This window comes from Haliotis rufescens, unplaced genomic scaffold (genome assembly GCF_023055435.1).
Source record: "Haliotis rufescens isolate VD_foot unplaced genomic scaffold, xgHalRufe1.0.p SCAF_42, whole genome shotgun sequence".
Classification (NCBI taxonomy): domain Eukaryota; kingdom Metazoa; phylum Mollusca; class Gastropoda; order Lepetellida; family Haliotidae; genus Haliotis; species Haliotis rufescens.
In genome coordinates, this window is record NW_025964135.1 from 894838 (window position 1) to 921617 (window position 26780).

Consider the following 26780-nt stretch of genomic DNA (forward strand, 5'->3'; position numbering starts at 1 on the left):
TTGTAACCTTGATCAAACAACTTCTGAGATAGAGTCGCATGATACTCTTTGAAATCTTGGTAGAAACAGCATGCTCGATTGCCTCTCAGAAGTTGTAAATGGGTGGATCATCATGCCAAAACACGTTAAAACATTGTTGTTGTTCCCTGCATTAAACAAGGACTGTGTGGGATATCCTTGTTAAACTGCGGCATGGTATCTTAGCGGGTTGGCACTATAAAATCGGCATTAGTCCGGACTAGTACAAGCGACCACAACGCGCGCGTGAATGTGAGGTCGCTAAATAAGTGCAATAATCTTGGACGCGACTTTAAACCCCATTTCACCTCACCTCATCTCACCTCACCTCACCTCACCTCACCTCATCTCACGCCACCTTATGATGGTTCTCTTGCCTCCACAGTAGAGCATGTTTTTCCTTGAAACAAATACCGAAGCAGCACATATTTACCACTCACAAGCAACTGTTGAAATTGTCCATGATATTGAATCCCAATCACCGGTCTATCATCAACTATTATCGTGCTAATTTTATATAGACGGGCATGGTATTTGCGGCGTTAAACAACAAAGAAACAAAACAAATCCTAACATGGTATAAGTAACAATATTCCATCTGACGAGTTCTGGAGGGTTGTGTGTGATATTTTATGACGCAACTAAACATTTAAAATAGGCATATCATACCTTAATAACATAATTATGCAAATAAGGAATAAGTTAGCTGAAGCGGGAATAGGTAACCGGAAGTTATCACCGATGCTCGCAAGCAACTCTGATTACATTGATTGACTAAGTCAAGTAATGCAACATGTAGGGCAGCATGATAAATGTGGAGGAAATCTCTCAAAACCAAACATCAGTACCATCAACTTTTGACTGGGCGAACACTCTAACCACGATGCTGCTACGACCGCCCCTAATACGATCAAGGAAGGAATTCGTACCATGTGGAACAAGGAATTTGGGATCTAAGAAAAGAATCAAGTTGAATCTTGAGGGATAACGTCATTCCTTGATCCTTGGGACATTTTTTATACTAACCATGGTGACCATGGATACAGTAACATCTCTTGGTTCAAGACAATTTGTCAGAATTGAAAATAAATGCCATCTGAAGTGTTCTGAGAAAATAATACTTGAAATGATGGTTTCCTCATGCCTTCTTTGAGAGGCATTAAGATCTAGTACTGAGTAAGGATAAGATCACAAGTGATCACTTGCTTGATTAAGGTTAGAACCTACACCGAAACGCCGCTCCTAATTGTAATAAAGAAGTTGTTCATCCACATATCTATTCCTTACTTCCTCATTGGTAACCATCTCTGTGACATTCAGGGACAGGACATTTACACTGGAGGTAGGCATCTCCACGGACACCAACTGTGCTCCCAATGGTTTCATGGTTTGTTTATGCTTATGAATATGATTTTTTCTCAAAACAAGGGATCTAGTCGGGAAGTCATTCTTCATGTTTATCGATGATCTGATATCATTCAATAACGGTCAACTAGCCAATTCCCTCCCACTGATTTACCCACCTGAACTAGAAATAAAGGCGACAAGTGAGGCCGGCCCTTAATGTGTCATATTTAGTTCTATGTATGTCAGAGTGACAAAACATTCTCCACAAGACTGTATGACAAGGGGGGTGACTTCAACATTCCAACAGTCAACATTCCCTTTATCGCGGGCAATATTCCTGCAGCTCCTGCCTTAGGTGTACACATTCCGCAAATTCAAAGAGCGTCTTATGAGTCGCGGCCCCCGATGTGTTCGATAGGATTTACAACATTCAAGGACTTAGCAAAGTTTTCAAAACGTCCTATGAGAGACATATGGAGAACACATCCAGCTTTGACACACAAGTGTCCAAAATGACGTCCGATGTTATTCCCTATTTTGATTTGAACCACATGTTCACGTCTGGGTTATTTCAGGTGAACATTTTATTTGCCTTTGCATGTGTTTATGACGGTGCCACTGTTAGGGCAGGATGCGCTCATTTTTTTTGCAAACACCTGGTGTCATCAGTTTTTGATCGTGATTCACATATACATACTCATGATGAAGTCGGACTGGAACCATAGACTTTATATGATTATGTAAATGTCACATATAATTTATTAAATGCACAACGTTCAATTGATGGGAGACGATATATGGAGTTCCTGGGAATGTACATGCGCAATGTGTGAAACCCTGGTGTAGACGCAGTGACGTGGCGGTAAATAATCACTAACAGCGGGTAAAACAATACTCACTCACTCACTCAAACACTACCATCCGACACGTGATAGTCGCTAGGATATTTTGCATCTTGGGCAAACTTTATGGTGACACCAGTATCGGTGACATGTAAGAGCTTCCCTAGTGTTGAGATGCGAGTCCTTTATGGTTGGTTAGGTCATGGTAGCAAGGAAACCACATATGACAATTTCTAATGTAAGTTATCGAAAATGTAGTGTCTGAGTCCAACATCTCCACACATCCATCTAAAATCACGTCACTCGATGAGACAACCACCATAAGTATCCTCCATGGTTGGTCGATAATGGTGCATGTCTTCAGTCATATTATGTCGACGAGGTTTCACGGCATCCTCTATTTAGTTGTTGAAAGGTGGTCATCGATCACCCCAAAACGACGCGACGGCCTCCATTGTCTAGTGGTAGAGCGTCCGCCCGGAGAGTGGAAGGTCCGTGGTTCGATCCCCGGCCGCGTCATTCCAAAAGACGTTTAAAGATGGTACTTCTTGTTACCCTGTCTGGCGCTCGGCATTATGGGGTTAAAACAAGGACTGGTCTGCTCGAGGTCAGTATACTGTGTCTGAGTGTGGTATTCATGTTAAACTCTGGTATCTCAATGGGCTAGTATTATAAATGCTAGTACAAGCACACACACACACACACACACACACACACACACACGTACACACACGTACATGCACGCCGCTATGTAAATCTAATAATCTTGGACGCGACGTTAAACTCCATTTCACCTCATCTCATTCAAAACGACGCTGTCAAACGGGGGATAAAAACCCAATATTTCAGGTAACGAGGAAGATGTAGTCACACACACATGAGTGGTGGTATGGCATCGTGTGTAATGACGTGTTCCTTGTGACTCTCCAATCCTTGTGTACGGCGTGATGACGTCATGAGAGCTGACGTCAGAGCTGTGTTGTAAGAACAATGCTATGGTTCCTACTTCAAGATAAATAATATACTCACCAACGAAAGAAACGCGAATACCATTATGATACATGCTGTTTAAAATATGAAGAATTACTCTTGTTCAAGAGACATTAGTTTTGTTTGATACACAAACGAACATACTGTTATGTTGCGTGAACCGACGCTCATGAACGCATCACATGTGACGTCATAGATCCATGACTCGAGATGCACCATGTGTCTTGTGCAGGATTAGCGTGTATAGTTTGGATATCACGTGCAGCATATTGTGATAAAAATAAAGACATTGTGGTAACACTTGACTGATTGTTAGTTTTGTCATTAATTGGTACACTTTGGAAACATCTCTTCTTCACGTACATACTTCTCTATATGTTTCTGTGCTTCGCGTTTCTTTTGGCGGTGAGTATGTCATGGGTCTGTTTGTGATTCATCAAAGTGTGCTTTTGTCAGAAGTGGAAAGCTGAAAACAATATTCTCAATCACTTTTATCATTGATTATTCTCTGGCGTGTTATATTTACAACTAATCTTTTTTCAATATACATGAATATATCTGCTTGTCTAAGACACAGGCCGAATTGTATCATGGTTGTGTAAACTTTCAATGTCATACTTCAGAAACACACTTTAAACAATTGAATTTCTGAAGAAATTTTCCAGCTTCTATGGTGTTGCGTCAAGACGGTGTGAAGGCTGCATCTAGGGGCAGATCTCCTTGTATGACGTGGGGAGCTCGTGGGCGAGAGCCAGATGCATTAGGCCTGAAATAGACAAGAGTGAGTCAGTGAGAAGAGGTAAACGACGCCTTGAATAGTACTTCAGTTGTTACGGCGTGTAGATTTATGTGTAGACATACATATCACATGAGGACGTAGGCGTTTGACGCATAGACGAATTCTGTACGGGCTGGATGGGGACTGATCAAGGGTCATGATATGCTCTAGGGTTCGAACTCGCTACCAGCGGATCCTGTCAGCTAAGGGAAGCAACTCTGTACACCGAGCTGCAAAACACCTTGACCACAGACCCGCCCGACTCGCACAAGCTAATAGAGGAAAACATAGGCACATGTTAGACTCCATGTAATAATGATGTAGAGGATGTTGTTGTCTTTGTACCAGTTCGACCGAGTAAATGGTATTTATTCAAGCACGATTACAAATTTATTTCAGAAAAAATGAGTTGTGCAATTTTTTCAAAAGTTAACATACAAGTGGTAGGCACAGAGGGTTGTGGAAGCGTGACTTTTCTTGAAAACTCATCACCAAATAAGTTAGTAATATGTTAATACCCCTGTAGACGTCCCAGGGTATGTTTACACTGTGAAAGTAGAAGGTAGACTAAAACAGTGTTTGAAGTTACGAGAAAGGCGGCAATATTCATCTTTAGCAGAAAGATTAACTGCTCATGATTTTTTTGAAGTTCTTATATCTATAAGGCGTAAAAAGATGGGTTTTAAAATATAAAATGTCAATGCAATAAAATATGTCTGCCAACGAGAATCCATCTTCGGATTCACGCGTAGCATCGTTGCCGCAAGACCTAATCAGCACGTTCAGTCTACACACCCACTGTTCACATCACACACTCTGATGCTGTAACTATGTTTAGAGCCTGTAGCTTCACACACGTTCACGCACCTGCTGTAGAGGCATGCATGCCGGCGTTGTAGTCGCATGCTACCTCATTCTTGACGTAGTCTTTTCTGTCATCCTTGTAGCTGTCGTCTTTACCGGGGCCGCCCACCATGGCGCCGTACAGGGTGTGGGGGTTGGGGCCCTTGTTGGTCTGGGACTCCCAGTCACATGGGGCCGGTAACATGGGGCAGGAGCTGCCCAAGTAAAACAGTGTTTGAATTTCCATTAGCACATGACATTTCTTTTGGACTGAATTTTGCATTAAGAATGGAATAATAAATATTTTGATTTTTTACAAGCACGTTACATATAATTACAAAATGAATTTGTTACCCAAATTTAGGCAATTCTGATTGGTAGAGAGCTCCCGAAAACCTGCATTTATATTCAATAAATGCACACAAACTTGCATTTATACATCATATATGCACGTTTTCCCGGAAGTGATAGAACAACTTTTCAAATGCGTCGATTTTCAGAGGAGGATTTTCGTTGATTGAGGGAATGTACATAATAAGTCATGTAAGTAATCAGAAACAATCAGAAAATCTGCGTGCTGTTATTTGTTTTCCAATGCAACCAAGGAAATTAGTCAGAAATCACAGTCATGGCGTCTCACAGGACGGACACTGTCACGATTTCTGTTGAATTTACCTGATCATTGTAATATATATATTTTATTCCGTACTTCGTGCTACGACACTCTCCCCACGAATATTCTCTAACGCGTGAGCCAATGTAAGCAACAATTAGACGAATTGATCTCTCAAAATATGCGAGAATGCTACATGTGTAAACTCTGAATTTTGCTTTGTCTACATTTCAACAAATACAGTTTTCCGAGCACAGCGTTCGTTTCCACACCCAATTTTATTTTGCTTGATTTCATCCAAATAATTTGTACACTTTGGCGTTCGTGTTTGCGTTTTTCCAAACATTCTAAACGATTCCAGGCTTTTCGGCGACGTTTCAGAATTATCATTAGTGACTTGATGACAAAACAGATACTCGTTATAATAATTATGCAATTTTTTAAATTTAATTTTTCCAGGAAATATCCGATATTTAGAATTCTAAACACACAGAAAATAATGCCGTGAATGGTGACTTAGTAATGTGTCAAATATGGCGACATTCACTTACTGCTTCTCGTGGCATTTTGATAAATTCAAATTTTGAAAAATGTCAGTTCTCAAATTACATGAGCCACGCTTGAAATACCACGCTGGTATGACGTCATTAATATAGTCTCTTCCGGAAACAAATAGTTTGGGAGTTTTTCTCGCTCAGGTATATAACATCTGTGAAAGAAAACCGTTTTCACAAACACTTGTTTGTTATTTTACGACGTAGCAATAAAGTCGTATTCATGTATTCTTGATACAATGTGCAGCGAAATGAGCGCGTTTGTCAACAAACCTGATAAATAGAGTAAATATATCAGATAAGGCCGGTTATGTAGTCTTAAATAGTGAGTGAGTGAGTGGGTTGGTTTTAACGCCGCTTTTAACAGTATTCCAGTTATATCGCGCCTTAGACGACTGGGCCACCAGTGCACCCGTATTCTTAAATAACATATTTAACAAATAAAATATGAAGATATGAAAGTCTACTGGTATCTAGGAGGAAAATGGAGCCCATAGCATTTTGTAATTCTTTAGCACAGAGTACTTTCAATTGGGTTTTAAAAGACTATAGAAAATAATAAATACAAATTCAAAAAAAGGGAACGAGAAAGTGACCGAGTGAGTATTGTTTGACGCCTCGTTTAGCAATATTCCAGCAATATCACGGCGGGGGACACCAGAAATTGGCTTCACACATTGTACCCATGTGGGAAATCGGACTCAAATATTCGGCGTGACGAGCTTTCAACACGAAACGACTTCACCGCCCCACAAAAAGGGAAATAAGGTTTAGGGTGTGACAGAATGTTAGTTGTGATATTCTAGGAGCACATCACAAGACCCGCTGTCGCTGTATCCAGCATATTGTACCTGGCGCGATGATGTGGCCGTTCAGGTGGATTCACGCCAAAGCCGACGATGTAACTCCTTCCGGCGTCGCCAAATGCGTAATGAAGCTGCGTCATTGCCCACTTCCGGTACGACTCGGTATTAATTCCGTCGTCCGCAGCAACCAAAGCTAGGAATGCCGTATTGGCTGAAATAGAACAGGTATCAAAGTATCAAAGAACAGTTAAATATATCTTCATAATTCTTGAATGTGAACGAAGAACAAGTCTCTATTCTGTTCAACGATCGTGATAAGCTCATATCCGCTGACTCGTGTTAATTTTTATCATATCTATATATATGTATCTGTATAAATGTTTAAGATAAGCGAGTCCTTGAGAAGATCGTGTGTCATAAAGCTGTCACCGCTGGACGGCATGGTCGACATAGTTCTAACTGTTGACGAAGCAAATCTGTATTTATGATTTCAACGCTTGATGACATTGTTGACATTTTGAAATGAATTAATAACGTTATAAAGACATGACCTCACCTCACATCACATCACATCACATCACCTCACCTCACCTCACATCATCTCACATCACATCACATCACATCACCTCACCTCACCTCACCACATCACCAATAACGAAGACCAAATCTTCAATGCAGCTGTTCACAAAGTGTGACTATTGTGGAGGTTATCATATTCGTGATATCAATCGACCGAATTTACGAAACTCTGGCTCGAGGAATAGAAAAGAGCGTTCCTTAATATGCATACACCCGCATAATAAACTCTATATATGGTAAACACAGAGCGATGAAAGGGGGTGTTTGTCTCAGAGAAAAGGCAGGTATAGAACAGGAACGCCATGAGATGCCGCTCCTTCTGGCAGTACGCGGGGCACGCGGGGCACGCGGGGCACGGGGGCATGGGTGACCCAGTCGTCTTAGGCGCCGCGTTTGGCTGTGCAGAGTTGCGCCCCTTGGGCACGCCAGAAACCTATGATTGTGGATTCGAATCCCGATTCGCCCCGATTATGTTTCTAGGTTTGTCAGCGCCATACACGTGCTTGTGGGTTTCACTATAGTGGTAAACGTCTGAGAACTGCATCACTTCGGGCTTTCCTCCCACATTAAGCTGACACGTCGTGATATAAATGGAATACGGTTAAAAGCGGCGTTATACCCAACTCACTCACTAACTCTGGCAGAACGCTTATCATGCACTTATTCTGTTCTGGTTTCAGGGTTTCACTCATTAGATTTTTAATCCATAATCCACATATGTACAGTTAGAACAGGCAACCTATGGTTGTCGTACGGAGCGATGAAATAGATCGAATGGCTGGGCTCGATGACTCAATGACAGATGCGTAACAACAGATATACGACTCCTTCTCTAGTGGATTCTTTTTAAAATATTTTATTTCAAATTTTGTTCGATTTCGAATTATCAAAACATGAAAGTCAATTTGTTCCACAAACACCAGTTACTTTCAACACCGAAAAGTAAACTAGACTGAGCTCCATATAAGGAAATCAGTGTCACTTTCGACTCTTTTTTATTACCCTAAGAAAGACCGGGTCTAAAATGATATATATACATGGAAATTAATTATGCAACACCCAATGCATAGACTTTTAATTCTGTGAATTAAAAAAACAGCATTTTTCTGATTGATCATTGTGACAAATTGCATCTTGCTGTACAGCATGACTTTTTGTGGAGACATGTAATGCACGTGCAACGACGCGCAATGCACGGGCAATGTCAAACCGACAACATTGATGAAGTCAAGCTTTGAATCATTTCATGTCACACCCTATACTTTCAATTTGTATTGCGTATCCAGTACCCTTATATTGTCATGGCACGTCGTAAATTGTCAGAGGCTACAAGGTGGCAAATTATTGGCATGAGAAATGCAGGAATGTCCCTCAGACAAATTGGACGTCAACATGGGCGCAATCCTTCTATCATTTCAAGACTCTTGAACAAAAATAGGGCTACAAATATCTTGAAAGATCGTCCAAGACCTGGCAGAACCCGTAAGATAACAAAAAGAAGGGATAGACATTGTTGGGACTTGTTAGGCGCCGTCCATGGAACTCAAGCACATCTTTAAAGCAACTGTGGTTCCCAGGGCGAGCTCTTATCTTCAGAACCCTCAGAAATCGGCTAAAAGCAGCAGAAGACCCATCGAGTGTATTATACTGTCTCCTGCTCACAAATAAGCACGACTTGCCTGATGTAATCCACGTGTTCGAGCATCATGGCAGAGGTTTCACTTTTCAGATGAGGGTTGGTTCTTATTGCATATGGTGGATGTCGTACACGTGTCCGGAGACAAAGGAACACAGCCATGGTTCCCCGCAATATCCAGGAGACGGTTCCCTTTGGGGGAGGGTCACTCATGGTATGGGGATGCATTTCCTTGGGTTGCAAGATGGAGTTCACCATTCCTGGTAACCTTAATGGGCCTCGTTATCAACAGGAGATCCTTGAAAGAGTTGTTGTCCCCCTTTTTGATAATCATCCTCTAGCCACAAGACCCATCTTCATGGATGACAGTGCCACGCCTCACAGAGCACGTGCTGTCACTCAGTTCGTGCAACAGAATGCTGTTGAGACCATTCCATGGCCAGCCTTGAGTCCAGATCTCAAACCACTTGAGTATCTGTGGGTTTATTTTAGGTCGTCGTGTTCGTCAAAGAGACCCACCTGTCCATACGCTCAATGAATTGACTGCTGCTTTGCATGAAAAATGGAACAGAATTCCTCAGAATCAAATCCAGGGATTGATCCAAAGAATGAGAAAGCGTCTTGAACCAGTTGTTCGGGTTCAGGGAGGTTACACAAGATACTGGTGGAAAGTCAATATTTGGACTTGCAGGACATTATTCCGTGAACAAAACGGGTGCATGGTACTGACAGTTACGTCTGTGCAACAAAAGTAATGTTTTCGATGAAATTAAGTCATTTACCAAATCTGTAACATCAAATAAAACAAATGACTTCATGGAAATCTTGGGTATATTTCCCTCAACCCTTTCTTTTTCACAAAATAATGTATTTGGTATTGTAACTGTTTGCATATTTCATGCACCAGTTCATTGAAGCGGCTCGGTCTGAGAATATACGGGTGGTGCTTAATTAATGTCCATGAGTATACATGAAGGCCTTCACCAGGCTATGAAGTAGATTCCAGTGACTCACATGCGTATCTCAAGGCCCCCCACTCCAGCCGGAAGGCCATGCATTTAGGGCTGTATGTGATATCTCCACCTGGGAACCACGAGACGAAAGTGTCCACGATCACCCGCTTGTACATGTCCTTCTTCGTGGCCTCGTACATCAGTAACTGGCAACAAACAGTTGTAGTACATCACTCATACATCATCCATATGCGGGGCATTGTTAACCTGGAGGACATCTTCGTGGCCTCGTACATCAGTAACTGGCAACAAACAGTTGTAGTACATTACTCATACATCATCCATATGCGGGGTATTGTTAACCTGGAGGACATGATCTAGATAACCTCATGTTGTGCCAGAGGTAGGATGCCATCTGTGTTCATCAGAGCCTGACTTGATTGTGGATAACTGAAAAATCATCTCATTAGAGGAGAACATTTTCTGTATATAATATGACAGGTTGAAATAATGTTCACATATTTTCGTTTATGAATTGGTTACAAATCAGTATACACGATATGCAAAACAAAAACAACATGTTTATGAAAAATATACACAAATGTTCAAAAATTCAAGACAGTGCCCTCAGTTTATCGGCACAAGAACAGCACAGAACTTTCCACATGTTTCTATAACATACCGAACCGGACGCATGTTTACACACCACACTAGCATCTAATCATAGTAGCTTCCTGACGTCTGGTCACTAGCCAAACACCATGCAACGAGCGTCTATCGAATCTCAACAGAAACAGTGTAGCACAGCTACAATCACTGTTAAACAACAAAAACACAAAGGCATATAGGACAGGACGTCTACGTACATTGGCACCGCCGATCTTCTCATCCCAGGAGAAGCCCCAGGCGGTTTTGTTCACGAAGTGTTTCTCTGCATAGTCCAGGTAGGTCTGATCTCCAGTAGCCTTGTACAGCCACACACCTCCCCAGCTGTTCTCGTCCTCGTAATCCTGGGATCTGAGTCGCAAGACAAATATGAAATACTTAACCACCAATATACTCGAGGTCGAAAATAATTTGCATTACCATCGACATGTATATTATTCAGGTTACTATATGTTTAAATTGGTTTTTTTCTCCTAAACTATGAAATCTGTTACTGTTATATTATTTCCTATTTTATTTTCTTAATGCACTTTGTTTTATTAGAAACGGCGTCATTTTTATTATCAGTGTCATTGTCGTTAGCATCACGTAAAGCTTTCGAAAACCCTAGCAGTGTCAACATCTTCATTCGGAGTTTTGTTTACGATAACATTAAACCTACTTACCTCCAACGTTTACGCTCACCCTTTTCAAAAAGTGAGGGGAGGGAGAAGATTTCTTAACCTTCAACATCCAAACGCTCATCCGTCACATATCCGTCATACATTCGTTACAGATTCCATCACGCATACTTCGCATGATAACAAACACCGGACACATCTCCCGCGCGCTCCCACTCACGTGTAAAATCCCTGGGCCCCTTGTACACTGTTGCTGTATTTTCCCTGGTTCGCCCTGCCGAACTCGAACAGCTGCTTGGCGTGTTTCAGCAGGGTGGCCGAGTAAGCGGGGTCTGAGAGGTCATACAGGTCACATAACACAAGTTCAAAACAGCATAATACTTTCATTCTTTTGTAAACAATATATTAAAGAAACTACTCAGGACGAAAGGTGCAGATTGTATGGATTCCATGCATGTACAGTAAACTACGGTTATGACGAATGCAAAGGGACCACTAATTTTAGTTCGTTATAACCGTAGTGCGTTATTAATATATATGCAGCATAGATGGCACAATATCTATGATACTACACGAGGCGAAAAATGCAGATTGTAAGGATTCTATGTACAGTTAACTACGGTTATGACGAATGCAAAGGGACCACTAATTTTAGTTCGTTATAACCGTAGTGCGTTATTAATATATATGCAGCATATATACAGCAAATGGCCGGGACCCAAAAAATAGTTCCTTATATCCGTCAGTTCGTTATATGCGTGCTCGTTATAAGAGTAGTTTATTGAATTATGCCCTTTTTTCTTGTCCATGACACTGGCGTTGAAATAAAGCTTGGGTATGATTGTTCTTGGGTATGTGGAAATTCTGTAATATGGTATGGAACATCCTGATAAAGAGAGTATCAACTGTTCTACCTTTTTGTTTAAATGCTATGGAACCAGCAGCCATGGCAGAGGCTGTTTCCATTGCCAAATCGGACCCTGGGTTTGCTGCATCTATTTTCATGGCAGGTCTCCTTCCGGTCATGCGCTCTGGGCTGGTCCAGACGCCGTGATCTATGCCGGCATCCCCCACCTAGATGGAACACAACATGGTGGCGCTCTCTTAAGCAGTCTCTGTCAGATGTGGATGTGGATGTGTATGTGGATGTAGATGTGGATTTAGATGTTGGTGTTGGTGTAAATGTGGATGTGGATGAGGATGTGGATGTGGATGTGGATGTGGATGTAGATGCGGATGCGGATGCGGATGTGGACGTGGATGAGGATGTGGATGTGGATGTGGATGTGGATGTGGATGTAGATGTGGATGTGGATGTGGATGTGGATGTGGATGTGGATTTAGATGTTGGTGTTTGTGTAGATGTGGACGTGGATGAGGATGAGGATGTGGATGTGGATGTGGATGTGGATTTAGATGTTGGTGAGGATGTGGATGTGGATGTAGATGTGGATGTGGATGTTGATGTGGATGTAGATGTAGATGTAGATGTGGATGTAGATGTAGATGCGGATGAGGATGTGGATGTGGATGTGGATTTAGATGTTGGTGTTTGTGTAGATGTGGATGTGGATGTGGATGTGGATGTGGATGGTTGTGGTTGTGGATGTGGATGTTGATTTGGATGTAGATGTAGATGTGGATGTAGATGTAGATGTGGATGTAGATGTGGATGTAGATGTAGATGTGGATGTGGATGTGGATGTAGATGTAGATGTGGATGTAGATGTAGATGTGGATGTGGATGTGGATGTAGATGTAGATGTAGATGTAGATGTGGATGTGGATGTAGATGTAGATGTGGATGTAGATGTAGATGTGGATGTGGATGTGGATGTGGATGTAGATGTAGATGTGGATGTGGATGAGGATGTGGATGTGGATGTGGATGTGGATGTGGATGTAGATGTAGATGTGGATGTAGATGTAGATGTAGATGTGGATGTAGATGTAGATGCGGATGAGGATGTGGATGTGGATGTGGATTTAGATGTTGGTGTTGGTGTAGATGTGGATGTGGATGTAGATGTAGATGTTGATGTAGATGCGGATGTGTTCGCTGATGAAGATGAAGATGTGGATGCTAGGGATTTTGTATTTGTGTGGGGGTGTATATGCAAAAGCAGGTGTGGGTGCACTTCGAATGTGATTTTAAATGTCGCTCGATGGAATCATGTTGATATGGTGCAGTTTTGATGTCCGATTGTGGTTTAGATATAAATTTGGATTCAAATGGTTGTGACTCTGGATTTAGCTGTGGCTGTGGCTGTGCCTGTGGACGTTGTTGTGGATGTTGCTGTGGGTGTAAATGCTGAATTGTAAGCAGACGCGGCGCATGTGAGATGCCTATATTGAGTATACAGAAATGATTGCTCATCTTACTGCGGATGTAGTTCATGAACCATCTCCACCTCACGCCAAATAGTCGTATACCATTGTGTGACCTTACACTGAAATGATATCACTGGTTTTGGGATACACGTTATTTGTTCGAACGTGTATCTAAATACTAAGTTCGCTTACCTGTGCGTACAGCTCATTCGGCTTGGTGTGACACTTGATGAAGTAGTCCAGAGGCCACTTGATGCACTCGTACATCTTCTCCAGCTGACCCGTCTTCTCGTAGGCGTCCTTGTATTGAAGCAGACTCCAGGTCAGGAGAGTTGTGCTAAAGGCCATCGGGAGGTTGAATTTGACGTTGTCTCCAGCTGAAACAAAATATAGTATTTATTTTCTAGCCTGACTAGAAATAAACAAACAAGATACTGAAATATTCCTGCGTGCAGCGTATGTCAACAGTCACGCACGCTCCCAAATATATTCCCCCGTGGTGCCCCTACTATTCTGACCATCTTACTCACCGTCATACCATCCTTCAGTCAGGTTATCCACATTATCTCCCTTGTGTACCTAACGCCGAGTCCCCCTCCCTCTGTACAGTGGTACCGCCCCCCAGTGAGGTCCTCCCCGTCTACTCCCTTGTCTCCTAACGCCGAGTCCCCTTCCCCCTGTACAGTGGTACTCACCGTCATACCATCCCCCAGTGAGGTTCTCCCCGTCTACTCCCTTGTCTCCTAACGCCGAGTCCCCCTCCCTCTGTACAGTGGTACTCACCGTCATACCATCCCCCAGTGAGGTCCTCCCCGTCTACTCCCTTGTCTCCTAACGCCGAGTCCCCCTCCCTCTGTACAGTGGTACTCACCGTCATACCATCCCCCAGTGAGGTCCTCCCCGTCTACTCCCTTGTCTCCTAACGCCGAGTCCCCCTCCCTCTGTACAGTGGTACTCACCGTCATACCATCCTCCAGTGAGGTCCTCCCCGTCTACTCCCTTGTCTCCTAACGCCGAGTCCCCCTCCCTCTGTACAGTGGTACTCACCGTCATACCACCCCCCAGTGAGGTCCTCCCCAGTATCTCCCTTGTCTCCCAGGGCGGAGTCAGCCCGCCAGGGGATCCTGTTGTCAGGGGGGAGTTTCCCGGATCTCTGAGCCTCGTAGAACAGGATGGACTTCATCAGCACCTCAGCGTAATTGTACTTGGTGGCCTGGGCTCCTGTTGCAAACAATCGCCAACTTAGACCCATCGCATTGCATGCTGCTATTGAGTCTTACGAATCTACTAACGGGGCATTTCAAAGATTCAAAGAAGGATAAAAATCTTTGGAGGGGATAGTAAGGTTTAATTGTCAGAGGATTTCAAGCAAATAACAAACAGCTGCGATCGTCATATTTTTATCGTAGGCAAAGCGATATAAATACACGAGTGATCGCGCCAGTTCAAAAACCTTCCTTGCTGCATTAGATGTTGCGCTATGTGTTGATAACATGTATTAAATGCTACTATGATTTATGCCTTTTTTATGATTTCTTTGCTTCCTAATCATTTTGTACAATTAATTTTATTGGTGTGTTTCAAAATTTTCGGAATTAAGTTTAACCGACACGAAATTATTGAACAACTTCCTAACAACATCTAAACACCCAACATTCATCGCAGTGAATTTTATCCTTAAGAAAATACGAATCCTGTAATTTAGGGATTTCTTCATGACATGCGCTACCATTCTCGATGACAATACTTTTAACAATGGAAGGTCATTCATGTCTATATGCTTGTCGTAAGAGGCGACTAACGGGATCAGGTGGTCAGGCTCGCTGACTTGGTTGATGCATGTCATCGTATCCCAATTGTGTGGATCGATGCTCATGATGTCAATCACTGGATTGTCTGGTCCAGACTCGATTATTTACAGACCGCCGTCATATAGCTGGAATATTGCTGTGTGCAACAAACAAACATTCATATCTAATTTTCTTGTTCATACCATATAAATAAATAAAAGCGACAAAACCGTTTTTATATTCTGCTAAAAGCAGAGTCGATTGTACGATTCCACCCATATCACGAGGAGATGTTTCTGAATCACTATCAAATAGTGTTGATAGTAGGTGTTGCAATAGATACTTATGTTGTTGATTACAGGTAAATTCTCCTTACTCTCAATAATCTAGGGGCAATAAAGGGTATGACTTTAATTATCTTTGTCTGACATTTTTGGGTTGAACATAGCTACACATTGAACCTCTATCTGATTGGTAACGGGGTACCTGTTACGACGGGGAGTCGTGGCAACGTCTGTGCGTCGTTGGTGAGGTCGACGAGGACGGCGGTGCCGTCGGGGTCCTTGTCTTCGCACACGTGGCCCATCATCCGGATGCAGTAGTGTTCGCCGGCGTAGTGGACGCCCTTGGAGCGTTTGTTCACCACAGTCAGGTGTTTGGAGCACGACGTGGTGGGGTGGGTCCAATCGCCCTCAAAATTCTAAGCATAAGGAATCAATATATGCAGCCCAACTATCGATTCAAATCAAAACTATGAACTATCAAGCTCATCACGAGGATATCTATATTTGTTGCACTTCAAATTTGATCTCCCTTCGTTTGCATATGTTCCATTAAATAATATGACCCTTATATTATCCTTGTGCGTGCGTGCGTGCGTGCGTTCGTTCGTGCGTGCGTGCGTGCGTATAACATCCTTATCAAAGAGAAGCGGTGGGGTTAGTGGTAGAGCGTTCGCTCGTCACGCCGAAGACTCGGGTTCGATTCCCCACATTGGTACAATATGTAAAGCCCATTTCTGGCGGCGTAAAACCATACTCAATCATTCACTCTCTCCTTGACACAGGCCTGTTTTAACGCGATGTCCTTGATCACTTGCACCTACTTACTGTGATCTCCTTGACCGCTACCGTAAAGTCCATAATAAGCTCCCATGCAACAATCTCCTCCTTGAGGTCGAAGCAGAACCGCCCCTCCCAGTTCTCCCCGTGATGCTGCATTAGGTCCAGCTTGGCCGTCCTGTTGTGGGGGACGTGCAGTGATGGCAGGCCGGCTGGGGGGTCGTCACGGTGTTACACATGTATACATAAACACATCTAATGGCTGTTTGTTTGTTTGTTTGTTTGTTGTTTTACGCCACACTCAGCAATATTCAAGCAATACGACGGCGGTCTGTAAATAATCGAGTCTGGACCAGACAATCCAGTGATTGATATAAGCAACGACCCACGCAATTGGGATCGATGACATGGTTCAACCAAGTCAGCGAGCCTGACTACCCGACCCCGTTGGTCGTCTCTTACGACAAGCATAGTCGCCTTTTACGACAAGCATGGGTTGCTGAAGACCTATTCTACCCCGGAATCTTCACGGGTAGGTGATCTGATGGGTTCGATGTTACGCCAATAGTCAGTCACCATGGTGGTTGAAGATAATATGTAAGGTGAATAAAAAAAATAAAAAAATATCCCTATCAAATGTTCAGTAGCATGAAACGCTATGGCGACCATATTAGGTATTTTGACCATTTGATATTCTGGGAGGGGCTGGATGTTTTTTTTAAATGATATGTCCCATAAGAAATATATTTTGCCCAGGCATTATCTCCCAAACTCTTTTCGATGGACAAACTGGATGGCCGAAAAAGAAATTCAAGAAAATAATTGTTTTGGCTCCTCGTTTCAGAGAAAAAAAGTGTATGCCTTGATGCAGTGTCTATTGAATATTCAATTGTCGGTCACGACGTTCTAAATACAGAACGCCAACACCAGAGAATATGTCAACGTCAACGTCAACGTCAACGTCTCGATCTTCTGCCAAAACAGATTCCATTGGGCGTAAAAGACCAAGTAGTATAGTATGTAGATGGATCACTAAAAATACAGTGTTGACACTTGTGTTCATTAAACACGCTAAATATAAGGTCGCTCCAGGTAGCAGGGAATACTGTTGCTGCTGAAAAGCCCGTGTATCAGTAATAGTAGTGTGTAGAGGTGGCTGTAGAGTGTGTCATCAAGGATTGTCATACTCACTGGTCGTAGGCGGTGGTGGCGTTGTCGGTGGCCATGCTGGAAATGTAGAAAATGTGTTACATTGTTTCTTGGAACTTAAAGGCGTAGTGTGTTAGCGCCACTGATCTCATATCAATCTCATCTGTTTATTTCAGTGTCACATGTGTTCCTATCTAGTGTCAGGCATATTGTCTTTATACCATTTCTGTTTGTCCATGACCATTTAGTTAAACGTCATCAAGTCAGCGCCACGTGTATCACGCCAAGGCCATGTTTATTACGTCAATGGCACGTGTATTACGTCAATGTCACGTGTATAACGTCAATGCCACGTGTATTACGTCAATGCCACGTGTATTACGTCAATGTCACGTGTATGACGCCAATGCCACGTGTATTGTGTATTACGTCTATGCCACGTGTATTACGTCAATGTCACGTGTATAACGTCAATGCCACGTGTATAACGTCAATGCCACGTGTATTAAGACAATGCCACGTGTATTACGACAATGCCACGTGTTTTACGTCAATGTCACGTGTTTTACGTCAATGCTACCTGTATTACGTCAATGCCACGTGTATTACGTCAATGTCACGTGTATTACGTCAATGCCACGTGTATAACGTCAATGCCACGTGTATTACGTCAATGCCACGTGTATAACGTCAATGTCACGTGTATAACGTCAATGCCACGTGTATAACGTCAATGCCACGTGTATTACGTCAATGTCACGTGTATTACGTCAATGTCACGAGTATTACTACAGCGCCACCGGAATGACGCCAATGTCACGTGTATAACGTCAATGTCACGTGTTTTACGTCAATGCTACCTGTATTACGTCAATGCCACGTGTATTACGTCAATGTCACGTGTATTACGTCAATGTCACGTGTATAACGTCAATGTTACCTGTATTACGTCAATGCCACGTGTATTACGTCAATGTCACGTGTATTACGTCAATGTCACGTGTATAACGTCAATGCCACGTGTATAACGTCAATGCCACGTGTATTACGTCAATGTCACGTGTATTACGTCAATGTCACGAGTATTACTACAGCGCCACCTGTGTTACGTCAATGCCACGTGTATAACGTCAATGCCAGGTGTATTACGTCAATGTCACGTGTATTACGTCAATGCTACCTGTATTACGTCCATGTAAGGTGTATAACGTCAGCATCATGTGTAACTGCATTATGCGAGTGTCAACTAGGTGAAGACCTACTCTCTCCTGGTCCAAGTGTCCTTGTCGTCGTGGGCGTTGTTGTGGTGGTGGTAGTCGTGGTGCTTGTCGTTGATGGAGGGGTGGTGGGATCGGGCATATTCTCAACGACAACAGTAGCGGTAGGGTCGATGTCGCCGCTGCCGTGCCCGAGGAAGCTGACACAGAGGTCGTCGCCTGTATGCTCGTTTCCGTTGAAGGGTTTGTTGACAACCACGAATTCCTTTCCGTCTGCACTCTTGGACTCTATGTCGGCAAGCCAGATCTGACCAATCACAGTTAGTCATTAATGGTAATGACGGCGCAGCAATTAATCTTTTGCCCTATTTTATTGCTTTATTATTTTATTTTGTTGCAATTCATACATTTTACGATAACAGAAATAACGTGCATGTTACATTATGGCCCAGTCGTCTATTAAGGTGTAGCTATTAGCTCGCTGAGTAGCGTCGGAATTGCGTGCAAGAAACTTATGGTGGTGTTTTTCAGTCCAAAATTCGCCCTTATTATGTTTCTTGGTTAGTCTGCACCAGCCCGTGGTCGCTGGTTTCTCCACATTATAAAGCTCGTGCAGGATTAGCGTCTAAAGTTTGGAAGTCACGTGTAGAATATCGTGATAAGAATGAAGACACTGTGGTAACACTTGACTGATGGTCAGTTTTGTCATAAGTAAGTGAGTGAGTATGGTTTTACCCCGCTTTTAGCAATATTTCAGCAATATCACGGCGGGGGACACCAGAAATGGGCTTCACACATTGTACCCATGTCGGGAATCGAACCCGGGTCTTCGGCGTGACGAGCGAACGCTTTAACCACTAGGCTACCCGACCGCCCCGTTTTGTCATTAAGTGGTACACACTGGAAACATCTCTTCTCAACATACATACTTCTCTGTATGATTCTATGGTTCGCGTTTCTTTTGGCAGTTAGGTACTGCATTTATTGTGATGAGCCTATCGTATTATTACTTCCGTAACCGACGTAATAAGCCCCCAGGGCGCTCTCAAAATTAAAAATAGGGGGCTCTTATTAGAATATAATTTTGATGAGAAAAAAAACAGAGTTGAAAGATCGTAAATTTCGTGGTTTAAGCTGACAGCCTGAAATGATACAAAAGAAAAGTCTGTGCGTTTTATACACGACTGATATATTTTCCACGCATATAACACACGAGTGCGTATTATACACGAATAAATGAGTCTTGTGTACATTGATCAATCGGAAGGGGTGCTAATTGGGATTGTTCGCTAGCCAATATATTAACAAATATCGCCTTGGCCGCTTATTAGAGCGGGGCGCTTATTACGTCGAATACGGTAATTTATCGTTCATGAGCAGAAAGTGATAGTAGTTGTGTCAGTAGTGCATCTATAGGTGCCAGATGACAGTGATGAAAGATGACAGTAATGACAGATGACAGTGATGACAGTTGACAGTGATGACATTTGACAGTGATGACAGTTGACAGTGGTGACAGTTGACAGTGATGACAGATGACAGTGATGACAGTTGACAGTGATGACCGTTGACAGTGATGACAGTTGACAGTGGTGACAGTTGACAGTGGTGACAGTTGACAGTGATGACAGTTGGCAGTGATGACAGTTGACAGTGATGACAGTTGACAGTGGTGACAGTTGACAGTGATGACAATTGCAAACAAGAGTGACATAGTACCTCCAGTGATGACACGGGTTCGCTGAACGTGATGTGCGCTTTCCAGGAAGTGACGTCAATAGTGAAGGGTATGCAGAACTTGCCCTGGAAGCCTCCACTCCAATGGTTTCCCAGGGTAACGGGAATTGTCAGACCCATGGAATGACGCGCCACCAGCGCTAGGAGAAGTGGGACTAACATCTGTAAAAGGGAACATTTCCTACCTGATGAGTGAGTGAGTGAGTTGGGTTTAACGCCGCTTTTAACAGTATTCCAGTTATATCACGGTGTGTCAGCTTAATGTGATAGGAAAGCCCAAAGTGATGCAGTTCAGACACCTACCACTTCGGTGAAACCCACGAGCACGGGTATGGTGCTGACAAACCTAGAAACATAGTCGGGGCGAATCGGGATTCGAACCCACAATCATAGGATTCTGGTGTGCCCAAGGGACGCAAATCTGCACAGAGAATTGCTCCCACCTGACTAAGGAAATATATATCTATGCATTATGAGCAACCTCATCACAGCCAGGCTGATGCCGTTTTTATAGTGCTTGCAAACAAAGATACCATGCCGCAGTTTAACATGAACGACCCACTCAGACACAGTATACTGACTCCAAGCCGACCAGTCCTTGTTTTAGCCCCTTAATGCCGAGCGCCAGACAGGGTAACAACAAGTACCACCTTTATCGTCTTTTGACATGACGCAGCCGGGGAACGAACCCTAGACCTTCCGCTCTCCAGGTCGACACTACCACTAGACCACGGAGGCGGTCCTACTGACCTTGGTACCTCAAAGGGCTGGCACTATAAAACCGGCAATAGTCAGGACTACAAGCAGCCACACACACACACACACACGTGCATGCACGTTGCAAAATAAGTGCATTGCTGTTGAACTGAGGCGTTAAACCCCATTTTACCACACTAAAAATAGACAGTGCTACAAGCAATATGATAAACTCTTCTTCAATGTTTATGAGTTTGCGGTTATATGACACCACTTCCTTCTTTCAAGTTCTGATATTCATGCTACATGTACTATTAAATTATTTATTTTTTTGATTGAGAAAAAAATATTCTGATTTTAGTATTTTTCAAGATATAGTTAACTTACCTTCTCTCTTGCTTCTCAAACAACAGATATAGTAGAGCAAGTGCCGTGTTATAATAGATAACACAGTTGGTACCATCTGCGAGTTCACATTCTTTTTATAGACAGACACAATATGTCAGACCACGCTCTCATGTCCTGTCGTGTTGGTGTTTCTACAGAGCCAGAGCATGTATTGTAGTGGACGTCATTACAACACAGTGTACAGGGATAAGGTATTCAGTATTGTCAAACGAAAACCAGTTTATTTGGTATATAGTTTAAGGGGTGAGGGTAGAGGTTGGGTTGGGGTAATTGTGGGTGTCCAAAGAAGAACTTATTTGTACATACCTGTCATCTATTGATGCATATAAATTCCACCAGAATTATTTACCAAAGTAGCATAGTCGTATTTTGAATTATTGATAACGATTTCAAAATATATTCATGACATATTGCAAAAGTGACAAATTAACTGAAATATTTCTTACTCATCTGCCATGTCGGTGTCGGTGTATATAGAGTTACTTCCCTTACTCCTGACAGGATCTTAGTATTGTGGATTCGAATCAGAGATTATTTCCCTGTACATAAACTGTGTTTACATAACACATATGCTAGTGATATGTGTTTACGAAAACTTTATTTTTATAACTCTTTGTTGTGAGATCATCCATGTAGGATGGCGTAATACTCTTTGTGCACGTGATCGTAATTTTCAAACGCTGTGTTATAATATCATCAATGCATGACGACTTTTCACAACGCTGTTTCGTGATATATTTCATGTATGATATATCGATGCACGATAGCAGTGTATAGATCTATGTATAAAGATTCAGAGTGACATGAGTGGCTACACAAGACCCACTTTATGTCGAGTACTAATCCAGCACCTTTAGCTATGTTGTCTACACGTCACAACTCTTTAGATACAACCCAGCATATATTTTCCACGAAGATCTAAGAGAGCGTCATGCAACTCTTGCTCAAACGTGATGTGAGTTACAACATTCAAGGCCTTGGTAAAGTTTTCAAACATGATTTATAGTAGTCCTGTGGAGGACATTTCCAAATTTGAGGTATCAGTGACAAAGTGCCTTATATTCCCTTTTTTCCGGTGAATAATTAACTTGCCCTTGCATGTATTTGTAACGGATGTCCCCGGTTGAGCAGGATGCGCTCACTTTTTCGCGAACATCTGGTATCATCGCTATATGACAATGATTCATACACACAACCTTAGGATAGCGTCGGAATCGTACAATTAACTTTGCTTTCAGTGGACATTTCTTATGATAATGGAAATAGATTGTGTTGCCTTTATTTGGTATCGCTTAGTAAAATAGCTAATAAATATGTTATGCAATGTTCAAGGTTTGGATCAATACTGGTAAAACCGTACTACCAGTTCAAATTATTTTGGACTTTTTTAAGGATATTTATTTCTGAAGAAATAGGTCACATTAACTTGTATATATCATTTATCACCTATCAAACGATATCCCCGACGATATATCACCATTGGTCGATTGACAAAGTTGATAGCTTGTGTTTTAAATGTTCAAAAATGTAACACAAATGTTTTATTACGATTATAGTAAAATCCATTATTCAAGTTATTGCAAGCATACCGAACTCTTAGGTTAGTCAGTATTTGATTGAGTACAAGGCCAACTGTGACGTCTCAGCAAGGTAGCGTTACAATTTAACAGCACTTTTCACGAAGACGTATTAAGGGAATGTCACCTTAATATATCTTCGGCATTTCCAAACAGATGGAAATGTTAACCAATTTATCATTTTATACATTAAAGACATTAAAGACATTCAAAACAATATTTCACATTGTTTTTGTACTGAATGATTTTGGATGATATTGAATAAAATATATGATCCCACCCTAACCCTTTTGACAAAGAACAAATCAACACTCGTGGATAAATGTAATTAAAAAGCGACAAAACTCTCTCCATAGCCACAAGAAATACACTAAATGCAGACTCGATGGTGCGATTCCTATCGTATCACGAGTATGTGTTTATGAATCAATATAAAGCAACCGAGTTTTGTTGTGTGAATCAACTTGACATGTGTTGACAATAAATCAGTGGAAGGGATTATTTATTGGATGGTTACTGAACGATATTAAAGCATTGATAAACTTGATGATTCAGTTGACTTTGCCAATCTTATTCATATGCATGAGACCCGTGAAGATCCGGGTAGAATAGGTCTTCAGCAACCCATGCTTGCTGTAAAAGGCGACTATGCTTGTCACAACAGGCGACAAACGGGATCGAGTGTCAGGCTCGCTGACTTGGTGGATGCATGTCATCGATCCCAATGGCGTGGATCGATGCTCATGATGTCAATCACTGGATTGTCTGGTGAAGACTCGAATATTTACAGACCGCCGTCATATAGCTGGAATATTGCTGAGTGCGGCGTTAAACAACAAACCAACCAACTATGCATATGCATGAAGAAACAGTTCAGCCAGATGGGACGCACAGTTAACGTTGGTGGCAGTGGGGATGCCGTCTTCTTACCCAAGTGTCTTACGCCCATATTTACACAGATGTAACCAATGAGGAAGTCCAAGGTTTTCACATACTATTTTCTCAGTAAGTTCAGATGACATTTGCTTTCATTTTTGACAAACCTCTGAAGATAGACATGTAACTGTATCTATGGTCACGTTTGGTAACAAATGTCCCATGTTTCGCTTAAGAGTGTCACGTGGGCTAGCGGTTTGCAAAGGTTATGTAGTTTATGGGCTATTCCAGGACCTCCGTCCAGTTTCCAGTACAGTCAAGTGGTAATTCTAGAGACATAGACAAAATTATCTAAAAAGACATCTGGTATAATCACATATCTGAACCGGGTGATTAAACATTTCCATATTTGACAACATTCGATTTAATCACAAAGAGCGAATGCGTGTGATTTTACGCTGCTTACAGGTTACACACAACCAAATGTTTTCCCATAGACTTCTATAGTAACGTTATAATTTTTTTTTAAATAACTAAGCATTCAACAGCTACTACCTGTACGTGTGTGCACAGTTTGGCCTTAGAGCAGCAATAAAAAATAAAAAATGACTAGCTTAGCCAGCTCCTTTTCCGAGTACCGGAAGCTAAACACACCACCCCCAGTTTCGCACCAAATGTCACCTACTTGAAAATAGCTGTGGTCACATTCAGCATAAGTCATCATGTTGAAAAAGACAGTACTAAATATAGAAAAACATGGTCAGTTTTAATAACTGGATGGATGTACATTTGAAAGACATAAAAATCTTACAGAATATCCTCCAATCACAGCCTGCAGATATCTTTCGATTGGCACTGAAGGCTACGAAAACCGCACTGTCCCAACTGGTTTTGATTTGGTGTAGTAGAACCTTTAGCAATACTATCGTTTCGCAATGACACAAGGGAACACGTTCATTAAAGGGGAATCGAACCCGGGTTTTCGGCATGGCGTGCCAACACTTTCACCCTTATCCTGCCAAGCGGCTCTCAGTAAACTTCAGATGACATTTGCTTCATTTCTGACAAATTGCCCTGAACCTCTGACAATAGATATCTACTATATCTATGGTCACCTCGTTTTGTAACAAAAGTCCCTAAATCAAGGAATGATTGTTTGTCATGTGGAATAGTGGTGAACTTAGATGAAAAATCAAATGTGTTGACAAAATTGAACATTTCTCAAATACTTCCTCTGAATACATAGAAGATCTTCCTTGAATGTTATCAGGATTATGGTTAATATTTGAGACAGGGATTTGGTGGTACATTTGCTGGCCTAGCAACATATCTCTCTTTGTACGGAGTTTTATTGAGCTTATGTCTTCCGGTTCTAGAGTCAAACCAAAGTCGTTAGTACTGATGCATGGTTTTGGCAGATGTCTTCTTCAGTTAACATACTGGCCTTCTACGTGGCATTATTTCATATGTCATTTATACCAAGTTCTTTGCTCAAACAGTTAATGTAGTGATGCTTACATATAATTGTTATCTGAGGCTTTGTCATTGGGAACGAATCCTTATATAGGACCTGAGGATGTCTGAGAACCTATGGGGACTTAAGGGATCTAGGGACATATTGTTGTAGCTGAACGCTTCCCAAACCTTCCCACTTCCACCACCCAATCTGTACGATCGGTCGTCAGGAAGTAACTATATTTAGATGCTAATGTGGTGTGTAAACCACATAGTATGTTATAAAAACATATGAAAAGTTCTGTAATGTTCTAGTGCTGTTCTAGATTGGTGAGACCACGGTATAGAAACTTCCAGTGTTTGGCTGTATATATAGTGGGACTAGAGCGTGTTTAGGTATCTCTCACACATTTCATCTCTCACACATTTCATCTCTCACACATTTCATCTCTCACACATTTCATCTCTCACGCATTTCGTCTCTCACACATTTCGTCTCTCACGAATTTGCTTTCACCACTGAAAGTATTTATTTGATACTGTCCACTGCCATCACATTGTATATTGCCATGGAATACTGTACTACCTCTCTGGTGTGTACTCCATAGTAATTTCTGTGTAGTAATTTGTATTGATTTGTAAACCTTTGTTTCTGATTTGTACAAATATTTTTTGTAATACATTTGTTGATTGTATACCACTTGTTTGTTGGTTGGTTGTTCGTTTCACACTAAGTTCTCTTATGTACAAACATCTGGGTTAACATAGTGTTTCAATATGGGAATCGATACGTAACAATTGAACGACAGCAATCAGCGTCACGTTCATAACGTAAACTGTAAACGTCGCTGACGGTGTTGTGTCAAAATTGGTCGACAGTGGATATATGCAGCATGGAGCCGTCGTTGAATGGCGTCTGCTGATACAGCTCGCCGTGGCCTCTGATCTACACCTTGCCTTCTGTTCCTGAGATAAGTGACCCTTACACAGCGATCATGTGCAGGTGTTGTAACTCTAGACGTTGTGTAGGTGGTTAGATGACATCCTAAAAGTCTGGCACAGTTGTGATGTTACTAGGGGCGGTCGGGTAGTCTGGTAGTTAAAGCGTTCGCTCGTCACGCCGAAGGCCCGGGTTCTATTCCCCACATGGGTACAATGCGTGAAGCCCATTTTTGGTGTCCCTCGCCGTGATATTGCTGGAATATTGCTGAAAGCGGCGTAAAGCCACACTGACTAAC

The 26780-nt window shown here is 42.2% G+C and overlaps 1 protein-coding gene across 1 annotated transcript; it reads right to left on the reverse strand.

The window, feature by feature from the left end:
• Nucleotides 1-3670: 3670 nt before the first annotated feature.
• Nucleotides 3671-21743, reverse strand: LOC124116480 (endoglucanase 4-like). The gene is made up of 15 exons (XM_048382952.1): nt 21614-21743; nt 20513-20692; nt 18839-19100; nt 17619-17654; nt 16476-16639; nt 15853-16066; nt 14624-14797; nt 13769-13953; nt 12160-12319; nt 11466-11577; nt 10826-10976; nt 10021-10165; nt 6837-7002; nt 4843-5033; nt 3671-3963 (listed from the first exon to the last, which is right to left on the reverse strand). The coding sequence occupies exons 2-15, from the start codon at nt 20690-20692 to the stop codon at nt 3902-3904; spliced, it is 2202 nt and encodes a 733-aa protein (XP_048238909.1). The 5' UTR covers nt 21614-21743; the 3' UTR covers nt 3671-3901.
• Nucleotides 21744-26780: the final 5037 nt, after the last annotated feature.